Raw genomic sequence first — 26,141 nt, forward strand, 5'->3', positions numbered from 1 at the left:
TAACTTAGGCATAATCCCACTTGACCTACTGTGCCTATTACTGTACAATGTTCAGGGTCGAAATAAAATCATCCTAACTTCTGATCGGTTTCCGTTATGACGTCCAAACTGCACGGTTGGCCGCAGAGCCTTGCTGTTGGCGGCCATTTGAACGTGAAAATGTCATGGTACAGTTTGCCTGATCGTAAAGCGCTTATGAAGGCCTACTATGCGAACAATAACAGTCCAACTGCGGCTCAAAGGAAGTTTGTGATCCATTTCAAGCTGAAGACAACCGATCCGAGTGTGTTAACAATCAAGAATTTGATTTGTAGGTTTGAGACAATCGGTAGTGTTCGTGATGACAGTGTTGGCAACTTCAGCACTCCAAAAACGTGGTAACGCCTGAAAATATGGAGGAGATACGCGCTGTGTTTCAAGCCAGCCCCAGGAAAGCGATCAGACGAGCTGCAAAACAGGTGGGAATGAACTGGGAGACACTGCAACAAATTGTTGTTGAATAACTGCATCTCTTCCCATACAAAATTCAAACCCATCAACCATTAAACCCAGGGCCATGCAACAGCAACTGTGATGTGACTATGGTTTGGTTTAGCGACGAAGCCCACTTTCATTTGGATGGGGTCGTCAGTAAGCAAAACTTACGCATTTAGGGGACCGAAAATCTGCATTTTACAATCGAGAAGTCTCTTCACCCTCAACGGGTGACTGTGTGGGGTGCAATGTCACGAAATAATCAGTGCGATGTTCCTTGATGGCATGGTTTTGGAAGATGATTTCATCCCAATTATCCAAAGTGACCCTGATTTCGACAAGATGTGGTTCATGCAAGACGGAGCTCGACCCTATCAAAGCAGGAGAGTGTGTGATGTCCTGGAGGGGCATTTTGGGGACCAGAGACCACTGGGATGGGGCTCGATTGACTGCCATATTCTCTGGATCTGAACACATGCGACTCATTTTTGAGGGGATATATTAAAGACAAGGTGTACAGCAGTAACTCCAAACCATTGCTGAGCTGAAAATATCCTTCAGGAGGTCATCGACAGCATCGATGTTCCGACACTTCAGTGAGTCGTGCAAAATTTTACTATTCATCTACACCACATCATCGCCAATGATTGCAGGCATATTGAACATGTCATAACCTAAATCCGAATATCTGTAGTGATGCTTACACGTTGAATAAAGTATGTGCACGCCTTAGTTTGTAACTAATTTAAGTTTTTTTTTTCATACAGTTCAATAACTGTCACCTTGTATGTATCTTCCGTTTTCACGCACTTCAGTTTAACAGAAATATATTAAAAGGTTCATTTTAACGTTAATCTCACTTGTACATTTATTTTATCATCCCCCTTCAAAGACACATAAACGTGGTTTTACTGTGGCACGCCAAGTTTACGAGTCTGCAAACTGGCACCAGACAGTCTAAAAACTGTTACTGAAAAATTATTGCAAGCAGACATAATGAGGCCGTCGGACAACCAGTGGACTTCACACACACACACACACACACACACACTTAGTTCCTCAGAAAGATGGAAATAGAGATTATGTGGTGATCGTCATGCCCTGAACAAATGCACAGTACCTGACTGTTACCCAATACTGAACACCCAAGGCTCGTTTCACACCTTGGCAGGTACTTGACTGTAAAAAAAGCTTACCTGCAAATTTCCATGCCTACTGAGGACACGCCCAAAACTAGGTTTACTAACACCATTCATGCTCACAGATTCTTGTTCATGCCTTATGGTTAGGAAACGCAGTCCAAATATGGCAATACTTCATGAATAAAATATTCTCTCTCTCTCTCCCGCCTTTTTTTTTTTTTTTTTTTTTTTTTTGCAAGAGGAACATATTACGATTATTTTTTAGGCCCTGCAACGTTTCAGGGTAGTGGTGCATAAAGTGCCAACTTTGACCAAAAAAGTAACATTTCTAGGACACACTGTCAGTTGAGCTGGGGTTCGACCACAATACAATGCAAAGAGCTTATCCATGAATTCCTACAACAAACTATGAGGAGTTAGACTGATTTATTGGTACAGTTAATTTCTAGGTATCACACGCAACAAGAGACAGCCACACAGGCACTTTTGACACATGCGTTGGCTGGAAAAAACATATGCGGCATAGAGGCTTTCACATGGACTCAAAAACTTTAACACTCTGTTGATCAAATTAACCCCAGCTTGCTAAGTGCTACGAAGTTAGCCCATCTGGTCACATCATCTCCCTTGTCAATTACCTCTCACATGCGTGAAATAGCAATCGGCGCATTTCTTCAGCAGACAGTTGCAATCAAGCAACAACCATTACATTTCTTCTCACAGAAGCTAACTGAGACTGAGTGTACGTGGTCGTCTTATGACAGAGAACTAGCTGTGTGTGATGCAGCGTGATACTTCATGGATGACAGTGTGAGCGACCACTCACAGTTTACGTGGACCGCCGACTGCTAGCAGATTGCATATGCAATCCGGGGAAGACTGTTCCCCATGTCGTTTCTGCCACAACGACTATGTCGCACAATTTATCACTGATGTTCAGAACCTCGAAGGTGCATACAGTGTCATGGTGGATTACCTGTTGTTGTTGTTGTCGTCTTCAGTCCTGAGACTGGTTTGATGCAGCTCTCCATGCTACTCTATCCTGTGCAAGCTTCATCATCTCCCAGTACTTACTGCAACCTACATCCTTCTGAATCTGCTTAGTGTATTCATCTCTTGGTCTCCCTCTACGATTTGTACCCTCCACGCTGCCCTCCAATACTAAATTGGTGATCCCTTGATGCCTCAGAACATGTCCTACCAACCGGTCCCTTCTTCTTGTCAAGTTGTGCCACAAACTCCTCTTCTCCCCAATCCTATTCAGTACCTCCTCATTAGTTAGTTATGTGATCTACCCATCTAATCTTCAGCATTCTTCTGTAGCACCACATTTCGAAGGCTTCTATTCTCTTCTTGTCCAAACTATTTATCGTTCATGTTTCACTTCTATACATGGCAACACTCCATACAAATACTTTCAGAAACGACTTCCTGACACTTAAATCTATACTCGATGGTATCAAATTTCTCTTCTTCAGAAACGCTTTCCTTGCCATTGCCAGTCTACATTTTACATCCTCTCTACTTCGACCATCATCAGTTATTTTGCTCCCCAAATAGCAAAACTCCTTTACTACTTTTAGTGTCTCATTTCTTAATCTAATTCCCTCAGCATCACCCGACTTAATTCGACTACATTCAATTATCCTCGTTTTGCTTTTGTTGATGTTCATCTTGTACCCTCCTTTCAAGACACTGTCCATTCCGTTCAACTGCTCTTCCAAGTCCTTTGCTGTCTCTGACAGAATTACAATGTCATCGGCAAACCTCAAAGTTTTTATTTCTTCTCCATGGATTTTAATTCCTACTCCAAATCCACAAACCTGGAATTTTCAAGATACAGCAACCAGTTTGAAACTAGAGCAGCACACGATCCCTGGTTATTCAAATGCAAATCTCATATGACACACAGTAACACTGCCTCTGTCCACTAATCCCATTACATATGAGGCGGCCTATCTTCGATAGCTTGAACCGAATGTTGCACCTGAAAGTACACCCTACTTCTAAGCTTGATTAGAACTTTTGCGAAAGAAGATGTTTCAAATGCCGCGATTGGATGAAAGGTAAATTATAATAAAATTTGAATCAACATGTGACAGTGACTAAGATACAAATTAAATGACAGTAACATTGTTACACTCATCCAGAATTTTGCATTTTTAAATGACAATAAAATTTATATCTTCATATAACAGGAACACATTATGTAAGAACTACTTAACTGTAAGATATTCAAACAAATAAGATATCATTTATAATGTGTTGCTACACCAGTGAATAAAATAATACTGGAAGTTACAAAACATATGTGATAAAATGTGACAACATTCTGAAAAGGAAAGTTGCCACTCACTATATAGCGGAGATGCTGAGTCGCAGACAGACACAACATAAAGACTGTCACACATACAGCTTTCGGCCAGTAAAGCCTTCGTAAAAAATATACGACAGACAACCCCCCCCCCCCCCCCCATACACACACACACACACGACTGCAGTCTCAGGCTACTGAATGTGGCTTCAGTTGCCAAGACTACAGTCGTGTGTGTGTGAGTTGCGTTAGCGTGAGAGAGAGAGAGTCGCCTATTTTTGACGAAGGTCTTACTGGCCGAAAGATTTATTTGTGACAGTCTTTTTCTTGCGCCTACCTGCGACTCAGCATTCCGCTATATGGTGAGTGGCAACTTTACTTTTCATAAGATTGTTGCATTCCATCCTGGATTTTCCATTGTTTGATTGTTGTCATAAAATACGTCAACACTTGCGATAGGGAGAGAGAGAGAGAGAGATACGTTTATTTACCATTGTCCAGGCATACATAGACTCAATTATGTGCATCATTCACGACCTTTTAAGTTTGTATTTTATTTTTGCTCAAGCTTAAAAAACATACCTGATGCCGTTGACGTGCATTTTATTTATTTATGTATTTATTTATTTACACATCAAGTTCTGTAGAACCAAATTGAGGAGCAAATCTCGAAGGTCACGGAACGTGTCAGTACATGAAATTACAACATAAAAGTAATAACAGATGAAAATAAATGTTTATGAACCCGAAAAAAGTCAGTCGATAAGTTTGAGTAAACGCAAGCGACAATACAGTAAGAATCAGCTTTAATTTTTCAAGGAACTCCTCGACAGAATGGAAGGAGTGACCCAACAGGAAACTCTTCAGTTTCGATTCGAAAGCGAGTGTATCACCAAAGTGGACAGTGCTGGAGGAGATAAGAAAGCAGACGATTGGTCTCTAGCTTATTGAAAATGGATGCAGCAGTATACTGCACACCTTTTTGCACAAGAGTTAAGGAAGTCCGATCCAAATGCAGGTTTGATTTCTGCCGAGTATTTACCGAGTGAAAGCTGCTTTTTCTTGGGAATAAGCTAATATTGTTAACAAGAAACGACAGTAAGGAATATATATATATATATATATATATATATATATATATATATATATATAGCACCACTTATTGCTCGAACCGCCCTTGCTGAGCCAAAAATATCCTTTTAGAATGGGAAGGGTTACCCCAAACTATAATACCATACGACAAAGGCAAATGAAAATAAGCAAACTAGACTAATTTTCGTGTCGAGCGATCACTCACTTCTGATACGGTTCGAATAGTAAAAATGGCAGCATTAAGTCTCTGAACATGATCCTGAACGTGGGCTTTCCACGACAGCTTACTATCTATCTGAACACCTAGAAATCTGAAACGTTCAGTTTCACTAATCATATGGCCCCCCACTTGACAGTACCCCACTCAGAACCCGCATCACAGTCGTTATCAACACTGTGAACAATGACCGTTTGCTGCCTATTGCTAAAGTAAGAGGTGAACCAGTTGTAAGCTACTCCCCACATTCCGTAATGGTTCAACTTCTGGAGCTATATGTTGTGATCAACACAGTCAAATGCCTTAGTTAAATGAAAAAAATATGCCAAGCGTTCGAAACCTTTTGTTTAGCCCATCCAGTACCTCACAGAGAAAAGAGAATATAGCATTTTCAATTATTAAGCGACTTCTAAAGCCGAACTGTACAGTTGATAGCAAATTATGTGATATAAAATGATCAATTATCCTTAGATACACAGCCTTTTCAATAACTTTTGCAAACACTGATGGCATAGAAATAGGTCTAAAATTGCCTACATTATCCCTTTCTCCCTTTTTATAAAGCGGCTTCACTACCGAGTACTTTAAACGCTCAGGAAACTGACCATTCGTAAAGGCAAAATCACAAATATGGCTAAATACAGGGCTAGCATGTGCAGCACAGTACTTTAATATTCTGCTAGACACTCCATCATAACCATGAGATCCTTAGTCCCCAGTGATTTAAATACTGACTCAATCTCCCTCTTGTCTGTATCACGGAGGAGTATTTCAGTCATCAATCTCGGAAAGGCATTTGCCAAAAAGTTCTTTGATTTCCTGTAGAAACTAAATTTTTATTTAATTCACCAGCAATGCTCAGAAAATGATTTTTAAATACTGTACATATATCTGATTTATCAGTAACAGAAATATTTTTACTATGAAATGACCATACGATTTTAATTTTATCCTGTGAATTAAGCTAGTCTATTTGTCCACCACATACTCTTTGCCTTCCTAATAACATTTTTAAGGACCTTACAAAACTGTTTGTAATGGGCTACTGTAGCTTGATTCCGACTACTTCTAACATTTTGATATAATTCCCGTTTTGTTCTGCAAGACTTCTTATCCCGCTAGTCAGCCACCCGGGCTGCCTATTACTGCTAGTACCCCGTTTAGGACATTCTAATGGAAAGCAACTCTCAAAGAGCATCAGAAATGTGTTAAGGAAAGCACCATGTTTATGATTTATGTTATCATCACTATAAACATCCTGATATGTATTTCTCTCATATAATGTCAAATACCAATACATTTTATTACTATATTTTGTAACTTCATGTATTATTTTACTTACTCGAATAAGAACACAAGTTGTAAATGACATCCTATGTACACACACACTCGTGATAAGTGTCATGGGATACCTCCTAATATGTTAGACCTTTCGCTTGGGCTTGGACTTAACAAGTCGCTGGAAGTCCTCTGCAGAAATACTGAGCCATGCTGCCCCTCTAGCCATTCGTAAGTGCAAAAGTGCTTCCGAAAGAGGATTTTGTGCACACACTGACTACTAGATTATGTCCCATAAATTTTTGATGAGATACACATCAGGTGATGTGGATGGCTAAATAATTCACTCGAGCTGTCGAGAACGTTCAGACCAATCACAAACAAGTGTGGGCCGGTGACATCGTGAACTGTCACCCGTAAGAATTCCATTGTTGTTTGGGAACATGACATCCATGGATGGCTGCAAATGGTATCCAAGGAGTCAAGCAACCAGAGGACCCAATCCCTTCTATGTAAACACAGCCCATAACATTATAGAGCCACTGCCAGCTTGCACAATGCCTTTATGACAACTTGGGTACATGGCTTTGTGGGGCCTGCAACACACTGGAACCCTACCATCCGCTCTTACCAACTAAAATCAAAACTCATCTGACCAGGCGTCTTACAGTCATCTAGGGTCCAACTGATATGGTCCCAATCCCAGGAGAGGCACTGCAGGCGATGCTGTGCTGTTAGCAAACAGAGCTGTGTCAGTTGTCAACTGATATAGCCCGTTAACACTAAATTTTGCTACACTGCCCTAAAGGATGGACAAGTTCGTCATACATCCCACAGTAGTTTCTGCGGTTATTTCATGCAGTGTTGCTTGTCTGTTAGCATTGGCAATTCTACACAAATGACACTGCTCTCAGTCATTAACTGAGCGCTGTCAGCCACTACGTTGACAGTGTGTTGGCAAGAGGTAATTATCGGCACAAGAGTGTGTGTGTGTGTGTGTGTGTGTGTGTGTGTGTGTGTGTGTGTGTGTGTGTGTTTATTTCTTACCTACTACATTACTGTTATATTTTGATGTACATTTTACTCTCATTTAACTGTTATTAAATGATTTCATTTAAAATATATTCTTTCATAGAGGTTCTTACTCTGTTTAGTTGAGGAAGTAGTCTTAGTATAATTACTTGTTGAAGTGAAATTTCTTTGGTTAATGCTTACATCATCTGTTGCTGTTTATTTTCTTATTTGGCACTTTAATGTGGTTTAACCAATTTGACAGTTGCTTTTACTGAATCGACAACTGTACTACCACATGCTGTCTTTATGAAATGATAACTGTATTATTATATATAGTCCATGTGCTCAGTTTGTGGAGCCTAATACAAGCTCTACATGGAAGTACTAAAGTAACTGTGCGTAATGTGCCTGTCACGATCATGCACTACCCTTGTATGTTACTTATCTTTCATAACTTTTGAACATTGTTCCACAGTTTTTACCTGATGATGATTTTCCAAACCACATAACACTTAATAAAGAATTGTACAATCAAGACCTTTCCATAATTACAATTTGTGCCAAATCTGAGCAGTCATTTATCTCTACTATGTACTTATCTTTTCCCTTAACTCTCTTCTGTCCACAAAACTCGATCCCAATCCCTTTCATATACTTTCCTCTTCCATCACACTGTTTACACATATCCTTCAGGTGGGTGACCTCCCCAAAGATGGGGCTCCCGGCCTAGTCACACGCATAAATAAGAAAGGGAAAAAAAGTCACCTATCTATTGTTACATGTTTCCATGCTGTCCTTTCAATTCCTTTTCTCAATTGTCAATAGCATTGTAAACTTCACACTACAGTGTGTAACCATTCATTAGTGTAACATCTTTGTGACTTAGGTATGTATACCTATTCAGCAGTTCTGAGAATGGAAGAAGGCCCCTACCTCAGTATTTCAGTACATCCAACAAACATCCAAGAGAATTGGCCCCTTACGATTCAAATAACTCGCTAGACACTCATGAGTCTCCTGCAAAGAGTTAATTAATATAGTGGTCACACCAGTACATACTTTTGCATATTATTGCATTTAGATCAAAATATTAGTGCATCTGGATCAAAAGATGGAACTAATACGTAGGAATAATCCACGTATTCAATTGGATCATACTGATTAACTTACTGTCCAGCAACAATGGAAATTCCCGGATGAATAACACATAAAATGAAAGGAAAGCAACCACTCATCTATAGCTGACAAACGTGTGGCACATAGAAACTGGCGCATGCAAGCACACAGACACCCAAACACACACACCCCTAGACATGGTGTTAGCAACCCAGCTGGGAATCGAATCCAGGCTCCTCGCATGGCATTCTGCCACGCTGAACACCCATCTATGGAGCCAAACACATGGGTGACATCTCTTGATGAGTATGAAGGGCAAAAACAACTTAATAACCTCACCACACTGATGGATCACCATAAATAGTGCGTAATATTCGCTGAATCCATGATTGGATTGGAATATGTGGTACTGAGACCAAGAAAAAATTCCATGAAATAATACAGAATCTATTTGGGGATTTTGTAACACTAAGTTTTAGAATAAAAAGAGTGTCAACAGAGTACTGAAGATAAGAATTAAGTGTCATTTATTATGGTAAAGTATTTAGTTCAAAGAAAAAAGAAAATATGACAGTCATTCCATCAAATCATTACAGTAGTATGAGACAACAAAACATGTCAAAGAGATCCTGGTATTCAGGATTTGCACATTTTTGAATGCAGTTTCATGTGTGCTATCAGCAATATACTAAATCAGTGATGTTGATTCAGTTACTGAAAGGGGGTAGGACATCAAAAAATTTAAAAAATTCAGTTTTTCAAAACTATGACTATTTTGTAGCACACATCTTCTTGAATTATTTTATGCATAAAACATATATATTTGAGAGATTATAACACACATTATTTGGTATGAAGTGGACCAAGATGCAGTGCCACATCCCCTTTGCACAGCATTCTTCTGTCACACGTAAGTGTATTTCGCTCTGTAAAATTCTAATGTTTATATTTGCGCCAGCGATTGTCATACATGAAACAAAAGACTATTGATATCGATAATTTCTCTGTTCCTTTAGACGTGCATTGTTTTGATTGCAGATTTTGTTTGTTCTCTTTTTTTGAAAGGCTTGCAGTGTGGTGTTGTGAATTTCGAAACAATTTTCATTTGGCTGTGTTTTTTTGTGTTAGTTTGTGACATATTATTGCACAAGACAATTAGAATTCTTTGCTTCAACCGTAAATATGCCATCAGGGCAACAGATACACAGTAAAGGGTGCTACAACAAATGTTACACCAGTGGCTCAAGACCTCTCAGAGCCGGTAAACAAACCACTGTTGAGTGCTTCAAGAAGGAAACTTGTTTTTGGTGCTAAAGAAAATGGAGGCTGTGAATCTGAAGGTTCATGTAATATTATTGTTGACATTAATATACTGTCACAATGTTGGAAAATGTTATGTGCAAGCATTGCTTTAATGGGCATAGTGTTTCTATGGTGGAAGATGAGAGTGATACGAAAGGCCTTGCTACAAACTTATCTGTGATAAGCAGCAAATGCAACAGTTGGTTGGTTGGTTTAAAAGGGGGGGGGGGGGGGGGACCAAACTCCTAGATCATCGGTCCCTCATTCCAATTAAAATAATTCCACAAGGGTGGGAGTAAAATAATCGAGACATACAAAAAACAGCTGGAAGAGAGGAGAAAGTCACAAGAATGACAGAAGCGCAGCGAACACTAAAATGGACAAAATTGAACAAGAAAATCACAGAGAGACACAAGAAATATGTAGAAGAGATCTGGCTGGCTGACCATGAGAATAATAAGGAGCAGCCAGCCACTCCGCAACACATTAAACTTCCACCCTAAAAGCACTAGGGTAAAGAACATAGAGGGGCAAGGGACATATGCTAAAACTTACATCAAATGATAAAAATCACCTCACGAATAAAACGTACAACTAAATCTGCTGTTGAGGCACTGTTGCCCCGCACCAAAGACAGGGTGCTGGGAAAGTTAAAAGTCTGCCACAGAGCAGCTAAAAGTGGACAGTCCAGCAAGAGGAGGATGACCGTCATTTTTGAGATACAGCGACAGCGAAGTGGGTCCTCGTGACAGAGGAGGTAACCATGCGTTACCCATGTATGGCCAATGTGGAGCCAGCAGAGGACAACTGATTCTGCGAGAGGACCACATGGAAGACTTCCACACATTCGTAGTCTCCTTAATGACATATAGTTTGTTGTGCGTACTCCTATGCCATTCTGTACTGCTATGCCAGTCCATCTGCCAAAGCCAAGAAACCCTGCAACGTAGGACAGAATGCAGGTCACTTTCAGAGATGCCCATCTCCAGAAGCGGTTTCTGCATATCCTGTTTGGCCAGCCTGTCAGCAAGTTTGTTACCTGGGATTCTGACATGTCCTGGGACCACATAAACACCACTGAACGACAGGACCATTCCAGGGCATAGATGGCCTCCTGAATGGATGCTACTGAGAGATGGCAAGGGAAGCACTGGTCGATAGCTTGTAGGCTGCTCAAGGAGTCAGTACACAGTGCAAACCACTCGCCAGGGCATGAGCAGATGCGCTCAACAGCACAAATATGGCCACCAGCTATTCAGTGAAAACACTGCAGCCATCAGGCAAGGAGTACTGTTCAATATGTCCTCCATGACAAAAAGCCTATGTAGCCATAGAGTCATCGGTGTAAACCATTACATGACCCTGGTACATGTTGAGAATTGAGAGGAAGTGATAGCAGAGAGCTGCAGGGTTAATGGAGTCCTTAGGGCCATGTGAAAATTCCAGAAGAATCTGCGGCTCAGGTGTACACCGTGGAGGTGTACGTGAATGGACCTTGAGGAGAGGTGGTAATGGGAAGGACTCCAATCCAGACAGAAGGGAAAGGATGCGAACCGCAATCATAAGCCCTGACCTGGGCCACCGATGCACGAGATGAATTTCTGTGGATGGGAAAAGGAGATGGTAATTCGGATGCGCAGGAGAACTACGAATGTGTGCAGCTCCTATCGCTAGGTGATCATCTCAGTGGTTCACAGGGTCCAGTAAATGCAACATTGAGGGTGCGGCCGAACTGTAAACCAGACTCCCGTAGTCAAGGCAGGATTGAACAAGGGTTCTGTAGAGCTACAGCAGTGTAGAGAGATCTCCACCCCAATTGATGTTGCTCAGGCAGCAGAGGGCATTGAGGTACTGCCAGCACTTCTGCATAAGCTCACAAAGGTGAGGTAGCAAAGTCAATTGGGCATTGAAAAGCAGTCCTAAGAATCGATATGTCTACACTACAGTGAGTGGATCATCATTAAGGTAAAGTTCTGGTTCTGGATGAACAGTGTGATGCCGACAGAAATGGATGACACATGACTTCGTAGCTGAAAACTGGAAGCCATGGGCTACAGCCCATGACTGTACCTTGTGAATGGCTCCCTGTAGGTGCCGCTCAGCAACATCAGTACTGGAGGAGCAGTACAGAATGCAGAAGTCATCCACAGACAGAGATGGTGAGACTGACAGCCCTGCAGCTGCTGCTACACTGTTAATAGCCACTAAAAATAGAGGGACACTCAATACGGACCCTTCGGAATGCCATTCTCAAGAATACAGGGGAAACTATGGGAGGCACTGACTTGGACACAGAACGTACGGAGTGACAGGAAGTTTTTGATATAAATTGGTAAGGGGCCCCAGAGACCCCACTCATACAATATGGCAAAGATCTCATGTTGCCAGTTCGTGTAGTATGCTTTAAGACAGTCAAGAAAGATGGCAACCAGATGTTGGCGACTGGAAAAGGCTGTTCGGACGGCAGACTCAAGGGACACACAATCATCAGTGGTAGAGCAACACTGGGGGAAGCAGCCCTGACATGGCCAGTAGGCCACGTGACTCCAGGACCCAACCCAACTGCTGACACACCATACATTCCAGCAGCCTACAAAGAAAGTTTGTGAGGCTGATGGGCCGGTAACTATCCACATCAAGCGGGTCTTTACCAGGTTTGAGCACCAGAATGATGGTGCTCTCCTGCCATTGCGATGGAAAGACTTCATCGCACCAAATCTGGTTGAAGATGATGGGGAGATGTCGCTTGTAGTCAGACGAGAGATGTTTAGTCATCTGACTGTGGATCTGATCCAGCCCATGAGCTGTGTAAGCGCAATACGCAAGGGCGCTGAGGAGCTCCCACTCTGTAAATGTGGCATTATAGTTTTCACTGTGGCGTGTAGTGAATGAGAGGACTTTCCACCTGCCGTTTGAGTGTGTGAAAGGCTGGGGGGTAGTTCTCCGAGGCAGAGGCTTCAGCATAGTGCTCAGCAAAGTGCTTGGCAATTGCGTTTGCGTCAGTAGATAACACGCCACTGATATTAATTCCAGGGACACCTGTTGGGGTCTGGCAACCAAAAAGGTGTCTGATGTTCATCCAGACTTGGGAAGGAGACGTAGGGCACCCAATGGTCGACACATGCCTCTCCCAACACTCCTGTTTCCGTTGTTTTATAAGCTGGCGATAGCAGGCACAGATCCACTTAAAGACTATTAGGTGCTCTAGGGAAACATGCCGCTTATGTCACTGTAGAGCTCGCCGACACACTTTAATTGCCTCGGCGACTTCTGGGGACCGCCAAGGGACTGTCTTTCGCTGGGGGCACCGTAAAGAACGAGGGATCGCATTTTCCGCCGCACAAACGATCGTTATAGTGACCTGCTCAATGACAACATCGATGGCACCATGTGGGGGAGATTCAGCAGTGATAGCAGACGTGAAGGCTTCCAGCCTGCCCTGTTTAAAGCTTATCTGGATAGGAAGCCATCGGCATGACGCCAGGGGAGTGACAGGAGGATGGGGAAGTGGTCACTACCACACAGGTCGTCATGCGCTCTCCAGTGGATAGATGTGAGAAGGCCAGGTCTGCAAACCGAGAGATCAATGGCCGAATATGTGCCATGTGCCACACTGGAATGTGTGGGGGCACCTGTATTTAAGAGGCAGAGGTCGAGTTGTGACAGCAATTTTTCGACATCTCTGCCTCGGCCACATGGGGTTATGAGCATTAAAATCTCCCAAAAGTAGGAATGGTTTAGGGAGTTGATCAATTAGTGCAGCCAATATGTTCAGGGGGTACTGCACCATCTGGAGGAATATATACATTGCAGACAATTATTTCCTGTGTCGTCCTTATCCTGACGGCCACAGATTCAAGACTGACACACTATTTTAGTCACTACGGTTCCTGTAATATCCCTTATAGAACTTGATTATCCCTCGGACCCCGGTGGATGCACTGGACAAAATTGACACCTCGTCACTCTAAGTTGGTGCACAGCTCATCGCCAGAGTGCAAAAGAAGGTCCCTGTGAAATATCATATACCCTGGACCATATTTAGACTCTTAAAGGGCGTGAAGGAACAGAAACATCCCCCAGCTTGTCATAGGCAAGTACTGCCCATGACTGGGCAGTGGATGCTATTTGATCGAGACTGACCCTGACCAGATTTTGGACAAGCCCTCCACCTCCCCAAACTTGTCCTCTAAATCCTCCACAAAAAACTGATGTTTCATTGACAAGAAAGATTCCCCATCAACTCTCGTATATACGAGGTACCAGGGTGAATAAGCTTCACTGCCATCATTAGCCTGGTGTTCATCCCATGGTGTGACCAGCGGGGCGGAGGGGGAGGGGTGACAATTTGGGCTCGTATTTCTTAGCATTGAAGTTAGATCTTGACTGCTTAGAGACTGCTGGTGTTTGACCACCAGCAAGAGATGAAGTACTTTGCTTCATGGCGTGTCATCTGCCCTGAAGCCACCCACTCCAACCAGCGGCCCTATCCATGGGCGCCACACAGCCGCAGCAAAGGCCACCTGGCAGGATAGCCATTGCCGGAGTCCTGATGCCCCTGGAGGATAGACATTTACGCCTTGGCTGGCAGGATAGCCATTGCCGGGAGTCCTGATGCCCCAGGGGGATAGACATCTACTCCTTAGCATACGTAGGGAGTTAATGGTGGAGGCATCAGCAGACTGGCTACCGTGCTTGGTATCAGGTGGAAATGTGTTAAGAAGTCCATTATCGTCGACAGTGCAGAAAGTGATACTGCACAGAGGATGGAGAAAAATGCACCCAGGAGGATGGCCTCGCCCAATAGCCGGAGAATGAGCGGAAGTGCAGATCGACGTTGATGAAGGATGCGAGAGGTTTCAGCTGATGATGGACACTATTCACCATGTAAAGCGCCCTTCCCCAATTGGCTCACTCTTCGCGAAAATTTTGAGAAATGAAAGTCAAACCCTACAGGGGACCATCACATAAAGGCCAAAAGATGTGACTCCTTTTAGTCGCCTCTTACGACACGCAGGTATAGCTTGGGCCTATTCTAACCTTTGGACCTGCAGGGGGGCAAATGCAACGTTGGTGTGTCTTGCACGAGATCGAAAATCGTAAAGAATGATTATGAAGTTGTGGCGCCGATGAGGTCGACACCAGCATTGATCTGCGTATCATCGATTCATGCATCTTGATGATATTCTTGTGTTCAGCTCCTCCGTCAAGGACAATTTTCGACATGTGCAAACTGTTATGAGCACCCTCGCGGCAGCAGGCATAGAGACCAACCAGGACAAATTGCAGCTACATCAACCCACTGTCATTTTTCTTGGTTTTCGGGTCTCTTGCCAACGGCATTTCACCACCCCCTGAGAAAGTACGAACAATATTAAACCTACCCAGAACTTCGTCATTCAAAGAGCTCCGGCGCTTTCTGGGGATGGTTAATTATTATCGCCGACATCTACCTCGGGCTGCGGAGATTCAGGCTCCACTGACGGACGCCTTGGCAGGCACCAACACTTCTGGATCTCGGCCCATTCCATGGACCTATGCTATGACTGCCTCTTTCACTGCCCTCAAAAATCTTCTTGCCGAGACCTGCACCATTGCACATCCTCATACCAATGCGCAGCTTTTCATCACCACAGACGCGAGCAATACTGCCATCGGCGCTGTCCTTAGCCAGACAGTCGACGGCCAAACTTCGCCTCTGCAGTTCTTCTCGTGCAAGCTCACCAATGCACAATGGAAATATTCCGCGTTTGACAGGTAGTTGCTTGCGGTCTACAAAGCGATCAAGCATTTTAAGACTGACAATCAGGGATGCCCTTTCTGTTTTAACAGACCACAAGCCCCCGGCTGCGGCCATTACAAACCCGCCAGCTGACCCGCCTCCTCGCCGCTTCAGATACATGGACTTCATATCTCAGTTCACCACCGATGTCAGACACATAAAGGGTGCTGACAATATAGTTACTGATTTCCTTTCATGAGTCAACGCCGTTCATTCGCTGTTAGACCTCTCTGAACTGCCTAACCTCCAACCCGCCGACCAGGACACACCAAACCTGGTTTCAGACTCTAGCTCTTCACTACACTTTGTCCGCGCCACCTTCCCTGGCATTTCTGGTGAGATCTGGTGCGACGACAGTACGGGCACATTACGTCCCCTCATCCCAACCACGCTTCGTGACGCTGTCTTCAACGCACTGCATAATTTAGCCCACCCCGGTGTTTGTGCGTCCACCCGCCTCGTAGCGGAGCGCTTTGTGTGGAGAAATGTCACAAGGACTGCCAGCAATGGGCACACTCCTGCATCGCGCGCCAACGTTGCAAAGTACACAAGCACATGTCACCCCCCTCGTTGCCTTTTTGATCCCTCCTGGGCGTTTCCAGCATATTCATATTAACAGTCGGCCATCTCCCCCCTCTAATGGCTTTCGTTATGTTCTCTCATCTATCGACCGAACAACTCACTGGGTCGAGGCTGTCCCCCTCCCCAATATTACAGCAGAAACTGTTGCTCGAGCTTTCGTCGAGTCATGGTTATCGAGCTTCGGATGTCTAGCTATCATAACAACTGACCAGGGCAGACAATTTGAGTCGGCCCTGTTCAAAGAGATTTGTAACATTTGTGGCATCCTGCGCACCCGTACCACAGCACATCACCCGCAAAGTAACGGGCTAGTTGAGCGCTGGCACCACACTTTCAAGGCGGCTCTTCGATGACACGACTCTCTATGGACGGAGGCCCTTCCCCTTGTGCTACTCGGCATTCGTACGATCTATAAAGAAGACCTCGAAGGCACAATAGCCGAGTTCGTATAAGGCCAGAACATTGTTTCCCTGATGAACTTGTGAGCCCTTCCGCTTCTCTCCCTCAGTCAGACTTGCCTTCCTTCGTGGACCGTGTCAGAGGCCACTTCACCAACCTCCATATCCCTCTGCCTGCCAGCCACTCCCGCCCTAAGGTTCACATCCCGAAATCTCTGGAAAATTGCGAATAATACATCACCTCCATATACCAGCCCGTACCGAGTTCTCCAGCGCTCAGCCAACACCTATGACATCCACATAAAAGATTCAGCTGTTACAGTCTCTCTCAACAGACTTAAGAATGGTCATGTCGAGCCTGCTTCTACCCCCTTCAGGCCATGACCACGCCACTCACTGTTGGGGCTCATGAAGCTCCAACAACTCCCTCTGCGTCGACTTACACACTCGATCGAGTGACTTCCAGCTCCAATCACGGAGCCCTTCTCTGACCTCGCCCTCTACTCTGGTCTCACACACTCCGTCGAGTGATCACATGCACTCCGCATCGAGCTTACCTACAATCACGCCCTCGCCGCTGAACCCTTCGCCGGTCCCTTCGACCTCTCCCCCATCGCCTGCCTCTCCCTGTCGAGGTTTCTCTCGCCCCCCCATCTTGAACGTGCCCTCGCTCGAGGTGTTTGTGCCTGTCCCCCCCAGACATAATCCACGACATCTCTATAATACTACGCGATGACACACTGTTCGTCGTGTGTTTCCCTTCATCCGGTGCTCATGACACAACCTCCGCCATCCCCTGCCACCTGGCGAAATGTGTTCCCCTCTCGCCCGACGTCAACCTGGACATGCTTCGTGTGTTCGCCACACCCACCGGAGACATCGTCGTCATCACTCCGTTCTGCCCACAAACCGTCGGGCTCCCTGTCGCTGCACGACCAGCACGCCCAGTACAATGCCTGGCGTGTTTCAACGACTTCCAGGTTCGGTGGCCAAACCATCCCTCACGACATCTACCGACACAGCTCCCCGACGATGCTGTCGAGCTGACTGTGGTCCAGCTCCCGCGGACCACCCCTGCCGACGCCATACTCACCCCTCCCCCCAGCCTCTCAAGAGTACTCCGTACTGCAGGGAGGGGGGGGGGGGCTATGTGGCGCCAATGATGTAGACACCAGCATCGATCTGAGTATCGCCTTTGAACTAAACTAAGATTATCTTTGCGCGAAACCGCCATGTCAGTTCTTTGTAAGCCTTGCTTGTGTAAAGAGGTGAATAAATGAACTATTGCAAAATGGGAGTATTGTTTGGTTTAACCGACCTGAATTTCTCCCTCAATGTGAATTTGAGAGTAACATATGGCATGCGCTGTATTGGTAGGGGACAGAAGGCAGCAAGAACACTTTGAGCAGCAAAATTAGAGAGATAATTATGACTTACTGCTTGGGAGCTCTAAAAGAACTTGCAGAATCATCAACGAAAAGTGCTGCAGAAGAATCTATTATCGAAAATGATGGTGACAGGGACATAGTGGCCACTTTTGATGGTACCTGGCAAAAAAAAAAAAATACACTTGATTGAATGGTGTTTTTTACATCATCATCTGTTGACACTGGCAAAGTACTAGATGTTGAAGTATTGAGCAAATTTTTTCATAGTATGTGAAAGGGATTCCAGATCATGAATGTAATATGAACTATAAAGCCTCAAGTGGAGGTATGGAAGTGCATGGAGTTGTCAGCTTGTTTACCAAAACTGTTGCCTCCCGTAGGCTGCGATATATGAAGTACCTTAGTGATGGTGATAGTAAAGCTTTCCTTGAGACTCAAAAATGTCTCCACATGTAGCTGAGACTATTGTGCAGAAGTTAGAATGTGTGGGACATGACAGAGAAGACTTGGTACTAGACTTAGAAGGCCAAGACAAGATTTATCAGTAAAAAAATTATCTGATCACAAGGGAATAAAAGGGAGAGGGTGACTGACAGACGCAGAAATTGACAAGCTATAGACATAGTAAAGCTTAGCAATAAGAAGGAACACAGGGAGCTTGAAAAATATGAAGCAACCAATTTGTCCCTTATACTTCCACAAAATGTCCACAGACAATAACTCTAACCACAACTTGTACCCAAAAGGAAGTGAATCATGACGTGGCTACCAAATGTCAATTGCTGGTGGTGAAGAATATCATCACAGGGATTCTCTACCAACTGTTGTAATGGAAACCATCAAACCTGCATTCAGGGAGCTTGCAAATGAAAACTTATTGCAGAAATGCGTTTAAGCCGGTACCCAAAACCCAAATGACAGTTTTAACCAATGTGTACGGGGAAGATTGCCAAAAACCATTTTTGTGAAAGAAAACGCAAAGCGTTGTTTTAGTTGTATGTGCAAAGCTTTGTTTTAGAGAAAATGGGAACTAAGCCGAGTGATCTGCATCAAAGCTTTGTATGCGATGGAGTGTGTGTAGCGAATGTAGATAAATCATTTTTGGAGGTGATAAAATAAAAAAAGCGTGCACCATAGGAATGTGAAAAGGAAGAAAACTGATTTAGAAAATGAAAAAGTACCTGGTTATGGTGCTGAACAGTTCTAAAAGAATGCCAAATGTAAGCAGAAACTTTAATGGCCATTTTCCACAAAAAACAAATTTCTGTACTTAGGTACACGTCACATCCAAAATAAATATCCTATTACTTCCAAACTCGGTATGCTTATTAAACACAAACTCCTTAATGCAAAACTGTGGAATTTTCCAAATCTATTAAAAACTGTGGTAAAAATTGAGATAATTAACTATAAAATTTGAGGTTTTTCTAAACATGAAGTTTAAAACATAACAGTTCATCCATATTTCATAAATGAAATAAATTCTAGAGTTTCATACGCCTGTAAGTATGGTTTGCTCTGCAAATTCGCCGAAGAATCTTTCTTACTTATGAAGAAAAGTGTATGTACAGCAGCAAATGCTGCCAATAATAATTGAAAAAAAAGATGAAATTTCACAAGTAAAAAAATTATTTTGTTACGTTTTTTAACTTCCACTGCTATGATTGTGAATCCTGAATCCTTCTTGGACATGATAACCAAGTTTTATGAATTTATTTGTAAAAGTATAGACAGTGGAAATTAAAATGTCCTGGGGTGCCTCTCCTGCACCAAGTCGGCCCACTTGACGTCCTACACCCTTTAGGAAAAGTAGAAGATTCTTTGTAAATCAGAAGCTTTTTCCCCTTAAAATATCCTCCGTTACGCGTTTTAGTAGTTGCTCACTTGAATTTCAGGTCTAAACTAAAATGATCTGTTTAGCATATTGAGACTTAAGTATAAAGTGTTACCTGTTCCTTAACAGTCACTTCTGAAGCGAGATATTTCCTGAGCAGTGAGTCTATTCTCACAGCAGAGCAGTGGAACTCGAACAGCATCTCCACCTTGTACAGACAGCTGGCACAGATTCCTTTTGGCAAACTGTCTTCCCATCGCACCTGTTGAAAAAGCAAACAAACGGAAGTTTACGTTTGTGCAGAACACTGCTGTTGTAAAAAGCAGTTACATTCCATTTCATAAAAGCATTAGACAAAAACCTTCCAAAATTACAAACACTTGCCAGTGATATTTTGTAAATAAATATTCCTTGATTACAATTATATGGTTCAAATGCCATGGGAATTATGCAAAGCCAGACATTTTAATTCAGCAATTCGAAAATAGTTGTATTAAACTTGACAAATTCCATTCAAACGTGTTGAACTAAGTAGAGCAGCATCACAATGGCTCTTTTCAGAAAAATGTGATGATACAAGCTCCAACAGTTAGATACTTTGATCATTAAATCACTGTTAAGTATCAAGATGATGCAGTTTTTAACATTCCTCTAGAGACATTCAAACAGTGTGTCATCAGTGAGCTTCCTAGTAACTGGTTTTCTACATCTATATACATATTCTGCATGCCATCGTACGGTGGGCGGCCGAGGGTATCCTGCACTACTACTAGTCATTTCTTTTCCTGTTCCACTTGCAAATAGAGCGAGAGAAAAACGACTGTCTATATACCCCCGTACGAGTTATTTCTCCTATCTTATCTCCGTGCTCCTCACACGAAATGTACATTGGCGGCAGTAGAATTGTTCTGCAGAGTCAGCATCAAGTGGCAGTTTCTCTAAATTTTCTCAATAGTGTTACTCGGGGACGCAAACCGCTGTCCCTCCAAGGATTCCAATTTGATTTCCTGAAGTATCTCCGCAATACTTTTGCATGTTGTTCGAACCTACCGTTAACAAATCTAGTAGCCCACCTCCGAATTGCTTCAATGTTTGCCTTTTATCCTATCTGGCGCATATTCCAAACACTCAAGCAGTACCGAAGAACAGGTCACACTAGCATCCTATGTATGGTCTCTTTTGCAGATGAACCACACTTTTCCAAAATTCTCCCACTAAACGGAAATCGACCATTCACATTCCGTTGCACAATCCTCACATGCTCGTTTCCGTTTCATATTGCTTTTTATCCTGTCTAACTAAATAAGGATTCAGTGTGTCTAGCTAAGAAACGCAGGGAGCGCACACAATGAAATGTCTTCATATTAGTCATGTTGTAAACATACTCGAGCCAAAACCAAAAGCAGGATCGTCAATGAAGCGCTGAAAGTACATTTATTATGTGAAACCAACGTACAACCAGAACAGAACTGCACTGAACTCCTGGACAAGAAGTGCTCCTTTTATTCAAACATCGAATATTCCAAAATACACTGATGGGAAAAAAATCGCAATACCAAAAAAATAATTAATGTAGAACAATGACATTTCGGGAATACACTTGTCTATGTAACATATTTAAGTGCTTAACATTCCAAGATCACAGCTTAATGTGTGATATATGTCACTGCAAATGCTGGTTCATTAATAACCTGTGTAATAGCCAGAATGTTTAATCCAATCAGGCATTGTTTTGTACAGGAGCCAGATGTCAGTTTGTGGGATGGAGTTCCATGCCTGTCAGTCAATACATTGACATTTAATGCTGTTTGTGGATGACGCTGGAGCTGTCATTCGATGACAGCCTGTACGTGCTCGATTGGTGACAGATCTGGTGATTGAATAGGACAAACCTACCTGCCAACACCCTATACATCACACTGGGTTACAACAGCTGTGTACTGGCATGTCTTATCCTGTGGGAAAGCACTCCCTGGAAAGCTGTTGATGAATGGCAGCAGAACAGGCTGAATCACCAAGCTGAAAATCGCACCCCAGACCATAACTCCATGTGTAGGTACAGTGTGTCTAGCAAGCAGACAAGTTGGCTGCATGTCATCAACTGGCCGCCTCCTAACATACGGCCATCACTGACACTGAAGCAGAAGAACCAGCGTTCATTAGAAAACACAAAAGTCCTCTGGCTCTGAGCTGTCCTTGAAGTAACCAATTTGAGCTCAAACTGTTGCTGGAGATGCATCACAGACATACACCAAACACAATTATCTTCCCTCTTGGAAGTGTCATGTTGCCGACCAGACTGTGTATTCTCATGACCAGCGCTGCCAGCAATCATGTACAGTAGCTAGATTCCTGCCAAGTCGTTCTGCAATATTGCAAAAGGAACATCCAGTTTCTCATAACCACATTACACGACTCTGTTCACACTCAGTGAGGTGTTGATAATGACCTCTTTGTTGCCTTAAAGGCATTCTTAACTAACACCAACTCACATGTCCGATTTCAAAGGTTACTAACGTTCATGAGCATTACAGCGAGTATTTAAAGAAAATCTGATTTGCATCCTCATAGTGGCGCTAATAGTGCCACTCTTGATGCGAATGGCGGGGTATCTGAATAGACATCGCCTTTCAAATGTAGAAACACGTCTACTAGCTTTCATTTGTCACAACTCCTTCTTAGTGGTGGGATTTTATTTCCATCAGTGATTAAGAAATTTCGAAAATCTTCCAGAAATGATGAATACTGAATAAAAAAATGTTTTCTTGTGGTCAGGTTTGAACTGGCAACCCACAACATGCCAGTCAGCGGCGCTAACCGCTACACCGCAATTTTGTGCACCAAAGCTCGTGGTAGTACAAATCATCTGCTATAATTTGTTTACAAACAGACTTGGGTAGAATGGAAATATCTGCTGTCTACTCCACAACCTCTTCTGAACATATACTGAAATGGCACAACAGTTAGCACACAGGACTTGTTTTTGGGAGGACAAGGGTTCAAATCCCCATTCTGCCACCCAGGTTTAGCTTTCTCATCATTTCCCTAAATACCTCCAGACAAATTCTGGAATAGCTCCTTTGAAAGAGTACAGCCAATTTCCTTCCCCATCCACACAAAAATCCGAACTTGTGCTCCAACTCTAATGAGTTCATTGTAGACAAGACATTAAACCCTGATTTACCTTTTTCTTGTACACAGCTCTTTAAACAACTGTTCATACTGATAACCACCTCACAGTACTTTTACTCCCTTATGACATTTGTTGTCAATGATCAGAGCTTGTTCATAACACTAATATATGGACATACATTACTACAAAGAGAAATGACTTCTCCCCGCCAAGATGGAGATATACAGACGTGATACTAGTCACCTCAGGTGAAGCATCATATGAACTTGACAGCTGCTATGAGATTGTGTGTGTATGTATGTGTGTGTGTGTGTGTGTGTGTGTGTGTGTGTGTGTGTGTGTGTGGAGCTTCCAGGTGCTCAATGCCAGGGTTATCAGGGCCCTTACACATAATTAAAAGAAACATATGTGAATCAAAAGTCTAAAATTGTTTTCACTCAGTGATGAGGAAACCTACAAAATGACACTAATTCACTCACCATCACCCCATTATCTCACTCGTCTTAATGCAGTGGAGAAGGGTGAAAGGTGCTACTCTTGGGTTTAAAACAGACGTGAAACCACAAAAGAGCTACACGAAAAGCAGATGGAAATGTGACTGGCTGACCACTTACAAGAAATGTGGGGGAACCAGTCACTATGTTAACATATTAAGAACATCTCCCTAAAATTTTCTGAAACAAGTTGGATACATCACAAAACTTTACTCTAACCACATTCGTTTCAATGTTACTTAACAGAAAATCTGTCGCTGCCCTCTGGTAGAAAAATAAAACACAGTCTAGTAAAACGCGGTGCACAGTTATTTATGCAGAGACGAATGAGCGGGACCTCATCCCTTCTTTGTGGCCAAAAGGAAGTATGTCACAGCAGAGTACAGGATTCTACTCGATGCAGCTTATTGTCAGTCACTTCCCGCCACTCATCTTCCCATCGATGCATGACTCTGTCCCTCAGCAGCAAGGTCATAGCATGCAGGGGGAGAGCACATTAAAATAACTGAGGATCACTACATGCCTCCTTGCCTGCTACAGCCGCGTGGTCTAGGGCGCACTGTTATGGTTTGCGGTTTTTCGAGTCCTCCCTCGGGCATGGGTATGTGTATTGTCCTTAGCGTAAGTTAGTTTATGTTACATTAAGTGGTGTGCAAGCTTATGGACCGATGACCTCAGCAGTTTGGTCCCATAAGATCTTACCACAAATTTCTAAAAAATTGCCTGCTTCATCACCCCTTTTGTTCCCCACAATACCCATGCGCCATGGTACCCAACAGAAATACACCACTTTCCCCAGCCATTGTAGTTGATGGAGGACATCCTAGATATTCTGGACTACTTTATCTGTTGTTATCTGTTGGGTACAAGCATTGCAAAGAGTGAATGACTCTCAGAGAATTGGAACAAATGAGGAATTCAGCACTAGAAGTACGCCTCGTCTGCTCCAGTGCCTGCAAGATTGCTAACAGTTCTGTGTCAAAGACGGTAGGGCGATGATAATGATGAATATCTGCTTAAAGGGACTCAACTACTACGTAGTCATCTCTCCCTCTATTTCATGGGAGAAACACCTAAAAAGATAAAAATGTGGGGACTTGGTGTTCCAACTATATAAGCAAGTCAAAGAGTTTGAAAAGGGGCTTAACAGCAGTTGTAAAATGACAGGTGAAAGGAAATAGAGGTAACCCAGGTAGCATCTTGCACAAGACAGTCTAAAGGTGAGGGGGAAGAAAGTAACCTGGGGTCGCGTAGGAGGCACCTGCTGCAGGAGGAGGCGCTCCCCCCACAACCACACCTAACACTGAAAGTGGATGAGTATTACAGTTTAGTTAAAAACCGCTCTCCCTCAGGAAATTCAACCGTTTGTTGGTGGCTGTCTCATCATCCATAAGTGTCAGGTAGTGAGGCAGGCAAGCTAGGAGTGTAACACGGATCAGCCAGCAGGGCACACTCACAAAGAACAAGGTGCAGTGAGGAGGATCAACCCGACACAGAAGGAATTCGTGGGTGAGTCTTGTGTGGCTGATGCATAGTCGGTAGAGCACAATGGCATCTATCCCAGAGGCCTAGAACGATGTATGCCACATCTCATCTCATGGGCCCTTTAATTGTTCTCAACTTGTTTGGGATTGTAATAGTCTGCCATTCCACTTCCCAGAGTCTCTAAATATTGCATTGAAGTTGAAATTTTAAGTCGGTGCCTGGTATTCCGACCTCACGTTAGGCCCCTGTAGTTGTGTCTTTAGCTAGATGGTCAGCGAGTTCATTGCCTGGGATGAAAGTCAACCAGTTGGTCCTGGATGTTGGATACCAAAAGATTTTTGGGATAGCACAGGGATATGCCCTTGTACCTGCAGCAGCAGAGACAAAACGTGAACGATATTCCTCAAAACAAAATTTAAACATGAAACAAAGGATGGGCCCCACTTCGGATCTTACAACAGAAGATTAACAAAATGTTTCCCTCATAAGTCACATGCTCGAGAAGTCCACCACAGAAGAGATAGAAACAATACTAGAGACTGGTTGGCACAGCATTACCACAAAGCTGTCCATGGAGGCCAGACCACCATTACATTACTTTCGTTGAATCGCAGTCTGAAGCCGCCAACCCTGACGATCCGGGACTACGAGCAGATGAGCTGCATGGATGTTGTGGCCGGGATGGAAAATTCCTTCAAATCCGGGCGTCGTGTCAAATTGCTTTCTGGCCGATGGTGCGTCAGCTTATAAGGTCAGTTGGCGGATTGATCTTCTGGGACTATTTTCGATCACCTGAGTGCTGTAAGAAAATAGTCTACTTGTTGATCGCGTCCTCTGGTACTGCTGTCGATCTACAGTGGTCGGGAACAGGCCTGGTGGCCGCTGACTGATGAATGAGGATGTGTTTTCGTCTCCAGCAGGGCCCTTGGTCATACCATAAAAATCTGCTTTGGTTTCACTTGCTCTGATGAAGGCATCCCACGTCTCTGTTCTGGCATGCGGGATGCCAATGTCACAAAGAGATCGGAAGAATGCTGCATTAAGTAACTCATGAAGTCGATGTACCATCAAGCCTGACATGTGGCAACCAACTCTG

General features: G+C 43.5%; 1 protein-coding gene across 2 annotated transcripts in view; it reads right to left on the reverse strand.

The window, feature by feature from the left end:
* The window catches only part of LOC124593696 (nascent polypeptide-associated complex subunit alpha, muscle-specific form-like), a 338,173-nt gene that overhangs the window by 185,203 nt on the left and 126,829 nt on the right, over positions 1 to 26,141 (reverse strand). For both annotated transcript variants that reach the window (XM_047131999.1, XM_047131998.1), the window contains exon 2: positions 20,049 to 20,195. In XM_047131999.1, coding sequence (XP_046987955.1) covers positions 20,049 to 20,195 — 147 coding nt within the window. The remainder of the gene's footprint in view (positions 1 to 20,048; positions 20,196 to 26,141) is intronic.

Source organism: Schistocerca americana, chromosome 2, assembly GCF_021461395.2.
Source record: "Schistocerca americana isolate TAMUIC-IGC-003095 chromosome 2, iqSchAmer2.1, whole genome shotgun sequence".
NCBI lineage: Eukaryota > Metazoa > Arthropoda > Insecta > Orthoptera > Acrididae > Schistocerca > Schistocerca americana.